The sequence below is a fragment of the Acipenser ruthenus genome, chromosome 2 (assembly GCF_902713425.1).
Source record: "Acipenser ruthenus chromosome 2, fAciRut3.2 maternal haplotype, whole genome shotgun sequence".
NCBI lineage: Eukaryota > Metazoa > Chordata > Actinopteri > Acipenseriformes > Acipenseridae > Acipenser > Acipenser ruthenus.
In genome coordinates, this window is record NC_081190.1 from 53,510,853 (window position 1) to 53,531,987 (window position 21,135).

The 21,135-nt window shown below is 37.9% G+C and overlaps 1 protein-coding gene across 1 annotated transcript in view; it reads left to right on the forward strand.

Annotated features, from left to right (window-relative positions):
* musk (muscle, skeletal, receptor tyrosine kinase) overlaps positions 1 to 21,135 on the forward strand; it is a 92,921-nt gene that overhangs the window by 14,932 nt on the left and 56,854 nt on the right. Inside the window, exons 2-7 of the mRNA XM_058997095.1 lie at positions 4,007 to 4,133; positions 6,494 to 6,642; positions 10,300 to 10,427; positions 11,970 to 12,111; positions 13,129 to 13,253; positions 19,410 to 19,569. Of these exons, the coding sequence (XP_058853078.1) occupies positions 4,007 to 4,133; positions 6,494 to 6,642; positions 10,300 to 10,427; positions 11,970 to 12,111; positions 13,129 to 13,253; positions 19,410 to 19,569 (831 nt within the window). The remainder of the gene's footprint in view (positions 1 to 4,006; positions 4,134 to 6,493; positions 6,643 to 10,299; positions 10,428 to 11,969; positions 12,112 to 13,128; positions 13,254 to 19,409; positions 19,570 to 21,135) is intronic.

Here is a 21,135-nt window from a genome sequence, read left to right on the forward strand (position 1 = left end):
GGATTGAGCTAAGTAGGGAACATCTCTAGGGTCTTCAAGTGGGCACCTTCCATCCTCAGTGTTTCGTCGACTAGCCCACAACACCTCAAGAGGGCTCAACGGTGATTCTGGCATCTCAGCATCACCCCCCTCCATCCCCCACTCAACTCAGCCCAGCTTACTTACCCGTACATCAGCGTTTCTTTCTTTCTATTGTGCTTGAGATCCCCAACCATAATCTTTCTGTCTCAACCACAGCCAGTTGCTGCTCCTCTCTGCTGCTTCAGATAAGTTCTTCACTGTGCGACGCAACTCTTGGCCACTAAATCTGACGTCTCTGAGAAACCGGGTTGTAGAGTGTGCCACAAATCCACAACAACCCACCTCCACTGGGTAAACCCAGACTCTCCATCCTCGCTGTTCCACTTCGGCGGCTAGATGAGCATACCACAGTTTCTTCCTCTCATACGCCTCATCTACAGCATCCTCCCATGGCACTGTTAACTCTACCAGGTGAACAAAGCATGCTGATCCAGACCACAAGACAATATCTGGTCGAAGGTTAGTGGTAGCAATCTCAGGTGGAAAAATAAGCAGTTGACCACCATCTGCCAGCATTTTCCAGTCTCAAGCAGCTTCCAGTTGTCCTGCGCAAGGCTTGGTTTTAACACCTTTTCTTGGTGGTTGCTCTCCTGGGTGGAGGAATGTTGTCTTTTGTGTGTAATGTTTTGATGGAACTGGTGGCAACTTATTGGCCATGTTATGTTTGTCTTCCAATGCTAAACAAGGCCAAACATCACAGCACCTGGTCATGGCACCAAGTAAACCGAACCACCTTACATCCTGTCGAAATGTGCCTTAATGTTGCAGGTGATGAACACAAAGGACATGAGGGATCCTCTCCTACCGAGAGGTTTAGGTTCTGTGGTGATGGGAGAACATCATATGTTGACCTGATGAAGAAACTGCTCCTGCTCTGTTCCATTGCCCATAGGTCTTGCCAGCTGATCTTGCGTTGTTCCACACTCTCCCATCTCATCCATTCTCCCTGCTTGGCCTGGGAAACGGTCTATGCACTTCATCCTCTCCTCCTGCTTTTGCACCTCATTGACTACCAGCTTCCTCCGTTGAGCTGTGACTGCCTTGTGCCATATAGGAGGAGCTGAACTGAGACCAAGACCCCCTCTTCCATGCTGAACTTGCCCCATGATATCACCGATTCGAAGGGCAGCCTTAGCATCTTCCATGGCTTTCTTTGCTGCCCACTTCCAGTTTTCAACACAGGTGCTGCCTCCCTTACGCATTTGTCATGTGACTCTACTAATGTCATTTCCAGTTGGACCTTGGCGCACTTAAACTCCTCGGTTAGAGCGGAGACTGGTAGCTGCAGTATTCCTTTACCATAAAGTCCCACTCTGCTGAGGCTGTGTGGAACTCTCAACCATTTCCTGATGTATGAACTGATTAAAGCTTCCAGCTTCTCAACTGTTGTCAAAGAAACCTCGTACACAGTCAGTGGCCACAGCAGCCTCGACAGTAGACCAAACTAAAAGAATCAGAGTTTTAGTTTGCCTGGTAAAGCGTTGCTGTCTATGCTCTTCAACCCTTCCACTGCTTGTTGTCTAACTTTTCCCACACAAACTGTGCCCTTTAGATCCCCGTCGTACCATCTCCCAAGACTTTTCACTGGCTTCTCAGACACTGTTAGTATTGCCTCACCATTAATGTAGAACATTTTATCTACTACTTTACCTTTAATTATAGAGATGCACCTTGATGTAGTGGGCTTGAATTGAATTTGTGCCCATTCAATGTTATTGGTTAATTTGCCCAATAACCGATTAGTGCAGGCTACTGTTGTAGTCATGGTTGTCATGTCATCCATGTATGCTCGAATTGGTGGTAGTCGCATTCCAGAAGCCAAGCGCTCTCCTCCCACTACCCATTTTGATGCCCTAATGATTACTTCCATTACCATGGTAAAAGCCAGTGGAGAAATGGTGCATCCTGCCATTATTCCAACTTCTAGGCATTGCCATGTAGTGCTGAATTCGGAAGTTGAAAAACTAAATTGCAAATCTCCAAAGTAGGCTTTCACTAAATGTGTTATTGTCATCGGTACACTGAAAAAATCAAATGCTGCCTAAAGAAGTTCATGTGGCACTGAACCATATGCATTAGCCAAATCCAGGAATGTCACATGGAGCTCCATCCTCTCCTTTTTAGCTGATTGAATTTGTTGCCAGATCACATTGATGAGTTCTAAGCATCCTGGGGAACCTGGAATGCCCGCTTTTTCAATTGTTAATGAAGCAGTTCTTTAATAGATAAGTTGACAATCGCTGAGCAATAATGCTGAAGAAAATCTTGCCTTCTACATTTAATAGGGAAATAGGGCAAAACTGACTGATGCTTGTAGAATCTTTTTCTTTAGGTATAAAGACTCCACCTGCTCGGCGCCATGCTCTTGGTAAAACCTGTTTTTCCCATGCCACTTTTATCTATTTCCACAGGATTCACAGAACTCCTGAAGCACACTTGTCCACTCTGTACGGAACTCCATTAGGGCCTGGAGATGATGAAGCCCTTGCTTTTTTCACAGCTCGCTTTACTTCTTTCCACTTAGGTGCACAGTCCTCCATTTGGTATTCTGGTGGATTGATAGGTGGGATGTCTGAAGGAATTGACATAGGCTCCTGCCTTTTTGAATCTGTATGTGTTTTCTCCATACTCATATCCGTCTCCGTTCCTAAGTCGTTAACTGTGTTGTCCAACTTTGAGTCATCTTCCGCCCCCGCTCTCGCAGACTCTAGTTGTATTTTTCTCTTTAATTTCTTAGAAGCCTTGGGCAGGTGTCTCCATCATCCTGTAAACACAGAGCTGGATACTGCCGACAAGGGTAGTTAACCCTTGCCAGCCCCAATGGGGTCTCTTTCCTCCTGTCAGCTGTCTCTCCAGGCTGTCACAAGGTCTTTCCCTTGTTGCCAGCTGCACTATTCACAGCAGTCACTGGACGTATCCAGATCTTCATGATTTCCATTACACGAGAGTAGATGTTAAAACTTCATGCTGATTTGAACTTGGCTCTCGCCAAGATAAACCCCAATTAAGACGTAGTTTTACAGTAAACTAATATGATCCATCTGTGTCTCCATCCATTTGCGTTTCCTTCCATATGATGATGTAGATATCCTTCTGTCTGGTGTTGATGGCTGAAGTGTAATGCAGGCTCCAGGGATCAGCTTATTTGCCTCCCTGGCGCATCAGCACACACAACGGCTGCAATGCTGGCTCCGGGGATCAACCACAGTGCGGTCTCCCCAGCGCATCAGCATGACAACCGTCTGGATTGAGCGAAGTAGGGTACATCTCTGGGGTCTTCAAGTGGGCACCTTCCATCCTCGGTGTTTCGTCGACTAGCCTACGACACCTCAAGAGGGCTCGACGGTGATTCTGGCGTCCCAGTATCACCCCCCTCTGTCCCCCACACAACTCAGCCCAGCTTACTTACCCGTACATCAGCGTTTCTTTCTTTCTATTGTGCTTGAGATCCCCAGCCAGAATCTTTCTGTCTCAACCACAGCCAGTTGCTGCTCCTCTCTGCTGCTTCAGACAAGTTCTTCACTGTGCGACGCAACTCTTGGCCACTGAATCCGACGTCTCTGAGAAACCGGGTTGTATACACACAGTATATCAAAATGCTCCTAATAATTAATTTCTTACCTATTTGATATCATATTACACATGTGTTCAATATCTTCTTATTATGGTTTCCATTTACTAACTCAGTTGCAGAGCGGGCATAAAGAAAGTATTCATTTTTAAAACCCTCACTTCAAATTAAATATTCCAAACAGGTAGATTCTATGAAGTATTCATGTAATACACATTCAGTCTTAAGCTTTATTTCAGTCTCTTTTATAACTTTCAATAGTTACTGCAATCACAATGTATTGAACCGTGGTGTGGTAAAGCGAAGGATTTTCGAGTGAATGTGATTGTTAAATGGATGTTTGTTTCTCCTCAGCACCTCGCATTGCCACCCCCCTTGAGACAGTTGATGTTCTGGTGGAGCAGAATGCCACTTTTATATGTGAGGTGAAGTCATACCCTCAGGCAGATATTGTCTGGAGTCGCAATAACTTTCCAATTCGGTAAGATTTATCTTAAAATGTTTTCTTTTTTTAACAACATTGTGACCTTTATACTACCATATGTAGTTAAATGACTGGTACCAAATACATTTTCAAACATTTTCTTAACAGTAGCAACATTATCACAGGTCCTCCTTTTTTGTGTTGAAGATACTTTTTGTATATGCAAATATTTTAAAGACAACGCTGTAGAATTAATAAAAAATGCTGCTGCTTCTTGATACTTACTGTTTTGTAGTTCAGTTTCACACAAATGGTCACTTTCTAGTAAGGGCTTTTCTGTAGATTACTATTATAAGGAAATCATAGTTTTTATATAATTATTGAAGTATTTAAATGCATTTCTAATGTTAATAATGTTTTATTATGTAGCATGGCTTTAATGCTTTTATTGTATACGAAAAAATTTAAATACAGAACCCTATTAAGGAATGTTTAGTTTTTTTAAGCACATTTTGATAATTAAACAAAGTTTTCAGTTCATGAAACTGTTTTAGAATTTCTCAAAAAACATTCCTTAAAACAATACTTCAAGTTTTGTAAATTGGCCTACAGAGAAATGAAAAAGGAGCAGAGCAGATTGCGATTTTACTTTAACAAAAAACTAACAAGGTATGTTTAAAACACAGCAGTAAAATTAAGAACAGAAACTAAGAAAATAATTGAAAAGGCTGAGGTTTATAATTCTATTGCTATTCCCCACCACCTCTACATATTCAATTTAGGCGACCTCCAAGGGACGCATAGTTATTTTACTCAGCTTTTTTTTAAAGCTGAAGGTTAAATAGTTGTGAATTAACCAGGAAGCCAGGTGGTAGATCCTTTGAGGCAAACCATTTCCTGCTGCGGTTGCTACCTTTTCTGCTATCTCCTGTGACAGACACAGCCGCGTCATTAGTTTGCATTAAAATCCAAGGTCATGGGAGTCTAACTCACGAAGCAGACATAAAAAGGGATATCAGAACGTTGTCATGGGAGACCTCTTCATACTGTTTCGAGAGGAGCCATTCTAAAGGAAAGCAGTACCATATGTATTGGCCCTAATTACTTTAGGGTGTATTTTGTTCAATTTCCATTTCCATATGTGTAATTTGATATCAAATAGGTAAGAAATTAATTATTAGGGGCATTTTGATATACTGTGTGTGTGTATATATATATATATATATATATATATATATATATATATATATATATATATATAGTATATATACACACACACACAGAGCATATCAAAATGCCCCTAATAATTAATTTCTTACCTATTTGATATCATATTATTATTATTATTATTATTATTATTATTATTATTATTATTATTATTATTTATTTCTTAGCAGACGCCCTTATCCAGGGTGACTTACAATCGTAAGCAAATACATTTCAAGTGTTACAGTACAAGTAATACAATAAGAGCAAGATAAATACAATGACTTTGGTTCAAGTAAGTACAAGTGTGACAAAATACAATTCAATAATACAGCAGATAACAGTGACAGTGATAGTTACATCAAGATCTGATTAAATACAAAATACTACAGATTAAACACTTGGCAGATTACAGTACTCTGAAGTACAGGATTAAATACAGTAAAATAGGGGGCAGATAAGAGCAAATAAAGCGCATTTAAGGAAGGGTGATAGTGTCCCAGGGGAAAAACAGAGGAGTTCTACAGGTGCTGTCCGAAGAGGTGAGTCTTAAGGAGGCGCCGGAATGTGGTCAGGGACTGGGCGGTCCTGACATCTTACATATTACACATGTGTTCAATATCTTCTTATTAGATAGTTATTTACCATGCATACTATTCCAAAAAAATGTGCAAATTGCTAAAACATTATGCAGTGTGTACAAGAAACAAATAATTTCATATTTTCTGCACCCTGTGTTGTTTGTGAACATCAGCTGGAAATACATTTCTCAACTTTTATTCGGGAGAGTTCATTTGGAGAAATTTCTCTCATGAACATAATAGTGTAACCAAAAAATGCTCCCTCGTTAAGCAATGTTGTTACTCTGATTGAAATGAGTGGCTATTGTTGGAAAAGAAAACAAGCAGAGTTGCAGGCTGAAGCATTATCTGGATACACTATGCTGAATTCTCTCCTAAAAATATTATAACTTTTTTTTCAGCCGATTTAATGACCCTGGAAGTATGAATAAAAATATCATCACAATACAACTTGTTTCTTGTAAACACTACAGGGTGATCTGTAACCTTTTAATGCTCGTCAGTATTTTATTTTGTATGCAGTCAGGGATACCCCGGCAAATCATAGAGATTTGTGTAAGTTATGTACCAAGAAATACAGTAACAACTGCAGCAAAAATTAATAAACAGTTTTGCTTCCTTTCCATACAGATCTTTTGATACTCGATATAGTATCAAAGAAAATGGCCAAATGTTAATAATTACTAATGTGAAAGATACGGACAATGGAGTGTACTGCTGTGTCGCCAGCAACATTGGAGGGTCTGCAGAAAGCTGTGGGGCTTTACAGGTGAAAATGAGTAAGTTATTTAACATCTTGAATACATTGACAAGGTTTTGAGTCAACATAAAAGATTCACCAATTAAGTGTTACAGCCCTTCCTTGCTTTTGCATATCTTGTGGGGTATTTTTGTGGTGTGGTCTAAAGAACCTATAACCACATGTTAAATCTGACCCCACGAAATACATTACAGTAAATGTATTTATAAACCATTTGTAAATGTTGACACTGTTTAATCTTACCAATACATTTTGACATAACCCATGTTGTGTTTACAAATGGTTCCTTGTGCTGGGGTGTTTTTTTTTCTTTTTTGTGGTGTTGTGGAACTTTGCAACTCCACACTACAAATAAATAGCTACTGAATTTAATATGTAAAATGAAGCAGGCTCCACACAGGCAGTAATTTCATTCTCAAATTCAACAGCTTTTTAGCACAGGACAAATAAAAAATAAAGGACCACTGTCCATCATGGACCACTCCAAAGTAAAACCAAATAATAAAAAACTATCTCCCTGTGCTAAATTCCAGTCTACCTCTTGCTCTCACTCAGGCAGCCTCCAGCTCTGTCTCTTTCTCTGTCACTCACTGTTTGGTTTCGTCTTCTCCTCACACAACTCATTCTCCAACTTGCGCACACTCAGGCATGCACTCATATTTATCTCTTTGCATTAAACCGTGCCCTCCATCCGCCTTCGCCAATCCCAGGCATGCCATTCAGACCCCAATCTCCCGCCAGCATTCTGGGGGTGCAAATGCATGTCCAGGATTGTTGAGCCCAAACAGACTGTCAAACCCCCCCCCCACGGTCAATGTCACCAAGGCCAATTTTTTCAATTTACCAAGGGTCAGATTAAAGCATGCTGACTGTATAATCTCTTTACAATATTGAATTTACACTCATTTCCACAAGACTCGAGTGAAGCGAGCAACATGAAAACCCCCCCGAAGCTTGCATCCCATGTATTTCAACATGCGTGTCCATATTGCTGGGAAGAGATAGCATCTGTAGCAAGGCAACTTTCCCGATCGCTCTCCACAGCGATTTTTTCGCCCTTACCCACTGCCAATGCACAGTAGCCAATCATAATAAAGCAGCAAGTGTGGAGAGAGAAAAACATGTCAATCACAACCATGTTGGAGAGAATATAGTTACAGAACAAAACTATATAATTGTGCCCCTACTTTTTTACAGCATAAATTTCAAGGAATAGATCTGCGTATCAATTTTACTACTCTTGCATTATTAATAGTATCTTTTGAACTTCATGTGATACTGTTCAAGATGCAAGCCTTATTGTAACATGAATGAAAAATGATTAAATGTATATATAGATTAGATTGCTATTTATAAAGCTCACTAGAATCACCATTGACAGGAACATGAAGAAACAGTAATACTGGTCTCTCAAAGAAGTGATGTACATGTACATCAATGTAAATGACAGTACTACAATTTTATTTTTCATTTGTAATTATTATAAAGAACAAAACCACCACTAGATGTTTCTTTTTATAAATAATGTGCTTAACAACCCCCCACTCCCCTTATGTAATGTCATGTTATTAGGAAGCCCGTCAGGAACATCATCAAAAAAATCTTGCTACTTTGACTGCTGCCATTTGGTTAGTATTTGTTGTGGAGGTAAAGTTTTGGCTCAATTGCTTTAAAAAAAATAAAATAAAATAAAATAATTTAGCCCCCATCCAATCGTCAAAAAGCTGATGTTATTACCTGTCTCAGTGTGGAAATAATGTTGAAAATAATGTTGGGTAGGCTGCACAGAAAATCCCATGTGTCCTACTGTCGTGATTTCCATTACATGAGAGTAGAAGTTAAAACTTCATGCTGATTTGAACTCAGCTCTCGCCAAGATAAGCACCAACTAAGACGTAGCTTTACAGTAAACTAATGTGATCCATCTGTGTCATATTATTAATACTGTGCAAAGGAAAGACTAATTGAAAACATGTTTGATGATAGCGGTTTGCAGCTGAATGAATCTCCAAATTGATTCTGAACAACGGTATGGATTTTTATAGGTACTGTAACTTTACAGTGCTATTACTCCTGCATTTGACTGATACAGTGAGTGTGATGTATTTGTGTGGTTGAACTTTGACTTAAAATTTAAGGCAGTAGTATTAAGTTAGGGCTGCATCAGTTTTCCAACAGTAGTAAAACAGTTTGTGTACCCATAGAGACGCGTTGTAAAGCATAATTTTTATTAGAGCTTCATTTTGTGTTTCTTACGATCTCAAGCCAGACCCCCTTGTCAATTTTACTCACAAAGTGGTATAATGATTGTTTCGTAAAATAGTGAAACTTTAATTTGAATTAATGCTAGTAGCTCTGTCACTGTTGACCAATCAATACGGTACTTGTTGGCAGCAGGTGCAGAGGAAACGTTTTGTATGGACAGCTTTTCAAATTGGAAAAAGACAACGAAAATGCAACGATCACCAAAAAAGCAGTTCACATGTTTCCATAGCTGTGAATTTGTTTTGCCCCGACACATTTTGGACCCAAATCCCACGTATGACCAAAGCATTATAACCATGAAATGCTTGGTACACAAAACCACGTTGTCTCATTGAAGTGTGTAGTATAATGTGTGAAGTGGCCACATCATTTTATCTAAGCACCATGAAAGAAATATGGTTTATATCAGGTTGCATAAATAGTCTTAAGCTTTGCGAATATGAGCTTTAAGGTCAGGCCCATCATGGGAGCCAAAGGTGAGCCCATTGCCAATTCAAAATGAAGTGTTATAATCTAATTTTAGCTCTTGAAATTTAGGGAAGATTCACTAGAATAAAGAATGTTATTTTCATTAGAATTTAACCCACTTTGATAAAGTGATTCCTATTTATATGTTGGATCATATAAGCAGTTTCAGTATGTTATTTTCTACTGTAAATATTGAATGCCTAGTAAAGTGGCTTTGGTTGAAACATAATGTAGTCTACAGTATGAGGAAGACATGACCTTAACACTTACCTATTGCCAGACCGCTCGCTCTGCACCCCACCTCCAGATACACAATCTGTTAGCTTTGATTTGCGAATGTGTTTTGATTGACAGTCCGACAATACTACCTTGCTACGGTTTATTTTTCTAATCCCAGTAGATTAGACAGTGCATATTATGTTTTGTCATTAAAGTGGGCAAAGAAATTGACTCAGAGCTGGGGGCTGGGGGCTGGGGGCTGGGGGCTGGGCTCCCCCAAAGGCTGTTGAATCCCTTGCACTCCCCCTAGCCATGTATGAACTTTAAATCATTGTTCACTCTTTTAATAACACAAAGAAACAACATTGTAGATGCTATTTTCTGTGTGCAAAAAGCATTCACAGTTATATTTTTATATACAGAAATGAATAACAGATGTATAGTAAATAGCAGGTGCACATACAGTGTATGTGTAAAGTGGTGTATGTCTAAATCTGCCTTTAGACTGCCATTATCTAATAATTGGTTATAAATTTGTCTTATACATACGCCACTGAAGTTTTACAGGAGAAATGTGTGATTCTAAGACTGCCGAGTAGGCCATGAACAATGGAATGATATGGAATTATGTAATAGAACCATGTAAATAGAGTAGGAGTTTCACACAGAGCCAGACAGGCAGAATTGTTTTTTTTTCTGCTAACAAAATGTACTTTTATTCCAGAGCCTCAAATCAAACGACATCCTACTAACGTCACATTATTAATTGGCTCAAAAGCTGTGTTGCCATGTGTCTCCGTGGGTAACCCCAAACCAGATATCTCCTGGATTAAAAATGAAGTTGTTGTTAAGGTAATGTTGAGAAATGACTGTATTTTTAAAAGGATTTGAAATGGAACTGAGTTCATACCCCTCAATGGTGAATATTGGGTAGAATTCCCAAAGTATATGAGTTTTTCTTTATAATATAATTAAAATAAACAGCATGGGAATTTCAATAAGTTGAAACTGCAAACTGGATTTTAAAATACTTGATTATAATTATGTAAAAACAGTCAGCATTGGTGCATATGAGAATCTAGGATACTAACCTTAATTTGAAGACTGTGGTTGCATTCTAAGGAAATTTTTGCCAAATGTGTTAGCAACACACTATATTCCCTGCATGTGCCCTGACTGCAAATGGAATACCTGGTATTCTTCATAGTTTGATATTGGATTCGTGGTGCTGGAAACATGGCATCAGTCAGAGATGAAGTACTTTGCTAAAATAAATACATACCCAGATAAAAATAGTAGAATGATTGTAGTCAATTAATTGGTCAATGCTAATATTAGACTGCAACATAAAACTATTTCAAAAGGTGCCATCGAGGATAAAAAGGGAGGGGTGGGTGGGGGTTACACTGTTGTGTGATATTTGTTAAACACTTTTTATAACAACATGGTGATTCAGTTCAGACTACAAGAGTAGCATTTAACTAATCTTTTCAAGTGTGCAGTCATTAGTAAGAAAACAATATAAAAGACCACAGAATGGTCATTCAGGGTGTTTTAAGGGTGTGTCTGGCACAGCACAAACCAGTTCTAAAAAAATATTAAGCAGTTGTTTGTATAAAAAGCACAGTAAATTCTTATGATAAACAGTTACAACACTTAAAATAATTATAAATGTATATGAATGTCCTACCTTTGCAATCTAAGAACTGAACCAGTGCTACTTAAATGAAGATACTGTGCTTGGGTACAAAAACATGCCCTTACATGCTCCATTACCATTCAGTATAGAAGGTGTACTGTATATTGTGCACTTTTAAATATATTTTAAAAAATCTATAAAAATGTGGTCATATAAATAAAGTTGCCGTGTTCCACAATCTTATTTATACAAAAAATATATTTCTAGGTGGTGTTCTTCCAGAGTTTGCCCTGCTGTGCACTTACTGTAACTAGAAAACCAGACCTTGTTGGTTTTCCATTTTATTCATATTCACTGGTTTCAGCTTGTCATCCTGCTCAATGGCCCACATACCTATATTTTTTCTAGACAGTTAGACATACTGCATTGATTAATTACAGCAGCTGCTGTCACATTTCCTCTCAAAAGTTTACCATAGTAAAAGCATAGTAAAGTATATAAAGCATAGTGAAAGCACTGTACAGCATAGGTAAGCACTGTAAAACCCAGAGAGGTATGGTAAAGCATTTTTAAAAACATGGCCATGGGGAAACTGCAAAAATACTGTGCAAATTTACTGTGATAAACTTTTAAAAGGGTCAGCTCATCAAATTGATCAGAAAATGTAATTACATGCACAGTTTTGTTAAACAATTACAAAATTTAGCAAAGTAAAGTCCCTTTTCCAATGACTAAGCCATTGAATCTACTTGCAGGTCAATGATCGTATCTCCATTCTTGATTATGGAACTTTAAAAATCCATGATATTGAAAAAGCCGATGCTGGGCAGTACCGCTGTGTAGCAAAAAACAGCTTTGGCTTGGAGTACTCAAAACCTGTGACCGTGGAAGTGCAAGGTAGGTAAAATGTATCTGAATTAAGTTAAAATATACATTCTTCCCTTTATTGAATAAACAAACTTTATGAGGTGCCCAGCTTAACTTCTTACAATGTTCTCCCATACTGTATGTGTCAGCAAAATCGCAAAATGGAGGTGTGACAGGAGGAAACGGTACTTGTTTTCATTCAAACTCAAATTGTATAATTAATAGATGTGCTAAGCAGGTAGTGGCTGCTTTCTAAAAGGGAGAGGAGGCACTGGACAGTGGACAGTGGATATGAGCACACAGTTGTCTTCAAACAAGCTAGCTGTGTGCTCCTTTATTGTTAGTTTGATAGCTGTTTTGTTTTCCTGTGATTAAAAAAACTTTTATTTTATGTTTACCTGTGGTCAAAAGGTGAAATAATGGGACCAGTTCCCACAAAATCCAATAATGCCTTGTTTTTCCTGAAGAACTCTGCTTGTCCTGGTGCCGAGGTCATCTGCATTTACAGAATACTTAATTTTGTAGCTGTTTAATTTCCTATTTACCAGTACATATGTTTTGTATGTTGTTTTTGCTAAATTCCCTATTTACCAAACTTTAACTAATATCTGTTCTCAAACATATGGTCTCTTCTAAAAAGCTAAATTTCTGAAAGAGGTTGTTTCAGAAATCACTGTAACCTCTGACCCCTCTGCAACTGTGGCACTATTATTTTTAATAAATGTTTATAAATTACAGTTTCAGAGGGGACAGAAATTAAAGCTGCACACAACTAATTGTGCTTTTTCATACATAGTGGCTATAATACTGGAATAGTTAGTAAGCATGGTAAAAAAAAAAAAAACTAAGCAGAAACAACAATAGAGAATGATAGATAAATTAAAAAAAAAACTAACTGGATATCAAACAGGTAAGAAATACAATAACAATTGTAACTTCAAATCTTAGTTAATGTGACCATTTAGACAGGTTTACTGTAGTTATCTTATAATCTTGTTTATGTGAATGTTAACTGTTGTTTAAGTTTTGATGTTTTGCTTTTAACAGTTCCTGCCAGAATATTAAAGGTTCCCGAAACAAAGAAAGTAGCTTTTGGCTCGGAAATTACCATGCAGTGCAATGCTACTGGTGATCCAATTCCCACTATAACATGGCTGGAAAATGGAAACACTGTAAGTACCAATATAAGCAGGACACATGGTAATCTATTGTAGCAGTCGTATTTAATGAATCTTTTTGTTAAATCTGCCAGGTCTAGTCAAGGGCCCATTATCATAAACAGCATTCTAACAATTCAAGTTCATAACCCTGTGTACTCATATATAGATCATGCATTGAAACATTGTATCCATTACTCAACAAGACCTAAGTAAAACAGAAATGTAATGCTATCTATTTTCAGGGCAAGCCAAGCAGCGTACATTAACACACAGTGTACTGCACCTGTGCTACAGGGCTTAAACAAAGCCCTCAAAAATGCATGATGTCATAATGAAGCCATATGTTGATTTAGCAACTTAGAAATTATCTCCCTAGGATCTGTAACAGGTCCATAATGTACTAATTGTTTAAAAATACTACCTTTCATTCAAAAAGTGCCAATTTCTATAAACTATAAACTTTCCCACAATACCAGGTTTACAAATCTCTACAACATAAAGAGTAATCCGAATTTACAAGTAAATATAAATTTACCATGTAGTAGCAATGATCTTTTCAACTTTGACTTCCCTAAATCTTAAATAGTATTATTATTAGGCTTCCAAGCTGGCTTGGGAAGCCTGTTGTTATTGTAAAGATTTTTTTTATTATTTATTTATTTATTTTTATTCACGGGGCGGGAACCAGGGCTGCGAGAGGAAGGGAGTGTTTTGCAACTTGGGAGTCGAGGCTCAGCCTCTAGAGCAGGGGAGAGAGAGAGAGAAGGACGGGCCGGACTCCAACCGAGAGAGCCTTCCCTATGGAGTCGAGGCTAGCTCTAATGGCCTCCGGGCCCCTGAAAAGACAGAGTCCTCTGACTTCTCGGAGAGTCGTTATAGACTCGACCTCGTGACTGGGTCCTAGTTAGCGACCGAGGTCGACCCTCTAAGGACGGAACGGCTCATACAAAGCCTTGACGTAAGGAAGAAAGAATCTGAAAGAACACAAGTAATTGTTAGTTATTATTATTATTATTTAGCAGACGCCTTTATCCAAGGTGACTTACAGGGACTAGGGTGTGTGAACTATGCATCAGCTGCAGAGTCACTTACATCTACGTCTCACCCGAAAGACGGAGCACAAGGAGGTTAAGTGACTTGCTCAGGGTCACACAATGAGTCAGTGGCTGAGGTGGGATTTGAACCGGGGACCTCCTGGTTACAAGCCCTTTTCTTTAACCACTGGACCACACAGACTCGAGCAGTAAGATTAAGAGGGCCTCATCCCAGGAGGGTAAAGGAGCCTTCTTTCGTGAGGCAAGATATATAGCGCATGAGCTGCGAAAATTAGTGTGGCCGGTGGTCTCCTCTGACCACACGAAGACCCTGCAGAGTTACTAGAACTCAAGGTCGGGGAAGTGAGACTCACTATCCCCCCAGAGGGGACCGACACAGAGGCATGCGGCATATGAAAAAGTGAGGAGGAGGAGGGAGGAGGAGGGAAATGACAGACAGGTGAAATTAGTCAATGATGATAGGCAGGTGAAATTAGGAAATAGCAAAGCCCTGGTTCACACCCCCGAATTTTCACAAGTTAACATTTATTGTTGTTTTTCCTCCCAAAACTTTAAACTGCTCCTGTTCGCACACTGTGTAACCAATCAACATGAAACTTGGCAGGTATCATTCCGTGTAGATTACAGTTTGCACTCCTGCGTCAACCAAGATGGCGCCCTGTCGCATTTTTTGGAAAAACCTTTCAAAATCTTCTTCTTGGGAACCGGTGGACCAATTGATCTGAAACTTTGCATTAGTCATCAGCAACCAAATTCGCTTCAAATTTGCGAAGCAGAAGTTGCAGCGATAAATTTTAATATCAAAATGGCTGCCAGTAAATTCACTGAAACGCACCACAACCATCAAACTGCTTCTGTTTGAAAACTGTTTAACCAATTAGCTCTAAACTTGGTAGGCATCATCCTGGGGACAAAAATTGTGTTCTTTTGTAAAACAAGATGGCCACCAGACCTACATTTTCTTCTTAAATTTAAAACGATTCAGTTGAAAAATTGTTTATTTGATTAACTCCAAAGTTGACAAGCATCATCCCTGTGTCAATACAATTGACTTTTTCAAAATTGGTGTTTGTACGTAAACCAATATGGTCACCTGACGCATTTCTTTAAAAACCTTTCAAAATCTTCAGTCAAATGTAATACTAACTTATAACTCCTTACAATGTGCAGATAGTTTAATGGTTACTATGGAACATACAGTATATAGTAAAACATATGTGCTCTATCCAGAAATTACCTTGCCTGTGACCTTTGACCTCTCCTTAAGTTAAAATGTAAAACTAGCTTATAACTCCTTACACAGTGTATATAGGTTAATGGTTACTATAGAACACATATATGAACCCATATATGCTCTATCCAAAAATCACCTTGCCTGTGACCTTTGACCTTTCTAAGGTCAAATGTAAAACTAGCTTATAACTCCTTACAGTTTGTAGATATGGCCATGGTTACGTTATAAAGCATTGTGAGATAATGAACTAATGCGGTATTTTGAATTGAAACTGCTCCATAAAACTGATCTGTTGCTGACACTTGTGCTGCAATGCTACAGCTTGCCAAAATTTCCAACTGGTACTGAGCTTGGAAGCCGTAAAACTGCCTGGCAGTTCTAGTTGGTATTGTTATTGTTATATAATAATAATAATAATAATAATAATAATAATAATAATAATAATAATAATAATAATAATAATAAGTGTATGTATAGTGTGCACATACCACAATTTATATTTAATATCTGTACATTTAAGATTTCAGTTTAGTTTAATGTAACTGTAGTGCTCAAAATTGTGCGATTGGAAAAGAAAAAACAAACTGAAAAATATATTTAGAAAGATAAAGCTAATTATAGAGACCTGGTGATGTGTAACCCAGGATTAAAAAATACAGTTCCACTTTTTTTCATAAAAGGACAACAGGAAATGGTTTATGCTGGGGATACAGCCAGCGCAAGATGCAAACACCACTAGGAACATCTTACTGTTTTAGCGGCATCTCATGTTATTTTTGACCTTGATTGCACAATACATCTCTTATAAAAACAACATACCACAATATATCTCTTATAAAAACAACATACATTTAGTTACTTTTGTGTTTACTTGTGTGTGTAAATGTAGATGTTCCTGTTCTACCTAAGTGCTGTATTTTCATTCTTTTAATATCTCTGTCCCTTGTGGTCAACATAAGTTGTGACTGATGAACTAAGTGTTAATTGATCCCAGCTGTTGCAGTTGATGTGATGTTGGCTCCATTTCGGAAGTAGCAAGCTGAAGTGACCAGAATATATTACACATTGGCTCAAATGAGAAGGCTCTTGGTTCCACACAGCATTCAGCACACACAGTTTGTTCCAACCAATATGCTACCAGGACGTTCCCGGTTCAAATTCCATCCCAGCAAGTCACTTAGCCTCCTTGTTCTCCGTGCTTCGGATGAGACCGAGTTGTGATGCATAGTTCACACCCAAGTCTGTAGTCGCTTTGGATAAAAGCGTCTGCTAAATAACTAAATAATAATAAAACTTTGACAAACCGCTAACCGCAGTTAACAAAACTGTAATAATAGTGTTTTCTTTTTTTTGTATTTCTTCTACTCATAAATAGAAAATGCTATTAATTACAGTTGTCTTAAGTGCAATTAGCGGGTTGTCAAAGTTTTGATTTGGTCCCAGCCCTAGTTAAGAAAGCATCTGTTTAATCTATGTTGTTTTAAATACTTTATGTTGTACTGATTAAAGGTCGACCTACGAAATAAGTATGTTGTGTTCAATTATGTTTAAAAAAAATACAGCACGTAATTGAAAAATAATTCATTGAAATACAATGACCTACAGATTCATGCTAGTATTATTACTAATGCTGTACTCATATTAAGCATACATGTAGTGTATGGAAAACAGTGAAGGATTTATACACTTTGATTATTTAAAATGCTTCTACCTTTTTAGTTTCTTTTTTTTTATATATAAATTTAGTCGTTGCCAATTATTTTCTCCCAATTTGGAATGGCCAATTATTTTATTATGCTCAGCTCACCGCTACCACCCCTGCACTGAATCGGGAGGGCGAAGATGAACACACACTGTCCTCCGAAGCGTGTGCCGTCAGCCGACCGCTTTTTCTCACACTGCGGACTCACCATGCAGCCACCCAAGAGCTACAGCGTCGGAGGACAACGCAGCTATCGGGCAGCTTACAGGCAAGCCCGCAGGCGCCCGGCCAGACTACAGGGGTCGCTGGTGCGCGGTGAGCCGAGGATCCCCTGGCCAACCTAACCATACCTCCCACCGGGCGACGCTCGGCCAGTTGAGCGCCGCCCCCTGGGAGCTCCTGTCCTCAGTCGGCAAAGGAATAGCCTGGATTCGAACTCGCGAAATCTAGACTTTAGGGCGTATCCGGCACTCTACGCAAGTGCTTTTACTGGAAGCATCACTCGGGAGCCCTAATTTTAGTTTCTAAATACATTTTTCAAAATGACATGAGTCACCTGAGGCTATATATAGCGCATATTTCTAAGCACATATATCAATAAAAAATACATTTTATTTACAATACCGAAAGTTCACATTGAAACCATGGCGATGAATACATTAAAAGCGTATATAATCACATGGACAAAATACCTTAAAACGCTGACGCATGTGCATATCTCAAAATTAGGAAAAATTCAGCACGACAACACCACTAAAACTTGAATAATATGGAAATATACAGGCTTCCTGAAAAACGAGAGATGCTGGTAGTGATGCAACCGATGACATAGAATAAACTAATTCTGTTTTATTTTTGCTAATACCCTATTTATAATTGATGTCCTGTGCATTAGTATCACCACCAGGAAGATATACTGTGGTTTACAGTATTTAATGTTTATATATATATACTACATTAAAATGCATCAACTAAAATATATTTCATGGTATAGATTGTGTATACAGTGGCTGTAAATAAAATGCATAATGTAACAAAACAAGGAAGGCTTGTATAAAATATTGTATGTTATAAAAATATACTTGCATTGCAGTGGTCAGTAAGTATTTAGCAGTGAAACATACTGGCCATTTCTACTAACTTTAAGCACATTGCTTAGCCCATTGATGATGTTTACAAGCAGATGCCGTTTCCTAGGTGGTCAGTCAAAAAAGTTTTTTGATCAGTTAACCCTTTCTTATGCAGTGGATTGTGGGATACTACTAGTAGAAGACTAACCCCCCATTTCAAAGTGATGCTCCAGCAGCTTGCCGAACTCAATTGAAATTAAGTACGCATTACAGCCACACTTCATTATATTCCATGAACCAATTGAGTTCATACTGGTGAACTGAAGCGCGCCACACTTATTCCAAAGCAATCTCCCACAATGCAGTGTAGTAAATAATGACAAAACCAGGAAGTGAGTGAGTGTGAATGTATGTGTTTGTTTACGTTTGTTATCGATATTGTGCAATTGTACCAAATGAAAACATTTACCCACTCTATCACATAGCACTCCGTGTTCTAGCTAGCTAGTTAGATATGGATTCAAGTGATAACACAGTGAATCATTATTTGGAAGATTCTTCAAGAGACAAAGAAAAGAAGAAAGATGATGGCTATTCTCAGCATCATGATGGCAACAAGAAATTTCTTCATGAAATGCTTAATTACAAGTGTGAGACTCATAACTGGTTGCTCCTCATTGATTCTGGTGGTAACAGGTGACCAGTGTAGCATTGTGAGACACATGATACTCTTTAGCATATCATTTGTTGTGAAATATAATACATGGACCTCCCATAAGTTTGGCAAAAATCTGCAGAGCCAGGCCCATTTTTTGGCAGCAAACTTTGTGGTTCCTTATGTATGTTGGTTGACTGCTTTATAATTTATGTCTTACCCTCTGCCTAATCTATGCAGAAGTCTGTTTCACCAACTCAACACGTTGACCCACCATGTGCTAGAAAGTATGGGTCTCTTTTATAAAACCTAAAGTACATTTGTTTATTCATTTCTTTGTAAAAACAGAGTTATGATAAGCAGAAAAAAGTGTATCAACTAATTTGGAGTGTTGTTCAAAAGGCTCGATAGTAAAATGTATTTTGTGACATATTCCTGTGTGTTTATTACAGGTTTCGGATGCATCAGTAGAGGAGATTATAGTTGAAGAGGTTATTAACTCTACATTGAGAGTTGTTGTTAACAAACCCGGGCTATATACCTGCATAGCAACAAACAGACACAGTGGAGGGGCCAGTACAGTGAAAGCCACTGCAAAAGTTACCATCTCAGGTAGGTCTAAAATGTATTTTGCAGTTATTTGAATATGAAGTATCATTTGCATAGCCAATAATAATTCAAGCAAAGGCCAGTGGGAGTCAGGAGACTTAGGTTTGAATAACATTTAGGCTATTACATGTGTAAAATTGGAAAGTAAAAGTTACTCTGGGGGAAGTAAATGTAGGAGGATCCATTGAAACAAAAATATTTGTGAATGATATAACCTAACTTGCTAATTGAATCACTTCTAGAAAACATTATTGTAATACCATTACAATACCACAGTGGTCATGATATAGTAGAATACTGGTACTGATATGGTACCATGGTACTGTGTTGAAATGGGTTACCACAGTGTGTATTGGTTTCTTCTATTGTGATACCATTGCTAAGAGAAAATCTGAAAAATGTTACAACTTTGGTACCTATCAATTAATGGATCTCATTGGGGCTGCTCTTTGTGCTACCAAATACATTGTCATTGTAGTGTCACTGCATTACTGTTAAAGATTATTAAGACGGGGTTTCCATATTCAGTTGTGCAAACATTGGGGATGTCCAAATACTGTAAAAGTATAAATGGGTCACTGCTCTTAGAGACAAAGATAACATCATCTCTTGTGTACCAAAACCACATAAACATGATTAACTAAAACATATGAGGTAAACTACTTTTTGTTTGTATAATTTTATTTAGTATTAATCGTCTACATTTCAAAATCACTCATATTGCAACTGCACTAAAATTAAGCTGTTTTCTAGAGGTACAATGTTATTAAATGTTGACCACAGAATAAAGTTGGTAAGGGTTTAATCATAATAAGGATGTGTACCCAGCATGATCTCTTTCCTCATCTAAAAACTCACTGTGCTTAAGTAATGTAAGCCATTTGTTTGTCTGCGATGCCATAATGAAACACTGATTCTGAGAAACATGACAAATACTGAAAATCAATGCTGAAAAGTTTTAATTTAAAGTAAACATTTGGAACAACCCAGTTAAACACTATATTTTAGTTATTTTTAGTATCCCCTTTGATCTACGTGTGAGTGTGTTGTTGACCTCACGGTACCAACAGGAACTCCATCTGACAGTTAGCAGCTGTTGAAAGCTGTGACAAGGGACTTCACAAGTGGTGGTTAGTCATTTCAGTGCTGACTCACAACTTCTATGTTCAGAGGAATTAAATAACCCCTTTTACCTAATTTCTGTGGTAGAACATGAAATTAGGTATAATTATCTGTTTTTAGAATGCATCACATTTCAATATAAATCATGTATATCAACAGTTGCCCACTTCACTTTTTCTAAATAGAATCTTTGTGGTTTTTTTTTTTTTTTTTTTTTAAATGTTATTATTTGTTGTTCTGTACAGCTATGTCCAAAAGTTTTGCATTACTCTATAACACTAGTTTTGTTTCATAAAGTCAAATGAAACCTGCTGAATAATGTTACTTTAACATATTGAATTACATACCGCTTTGCAGTTTTCCATATACTTAATAAAAAAAAAAAAACTGCCAAAAATTGAAGAATGTTACATTTCGAAATCTAACATGAAATACTGTACTACTATT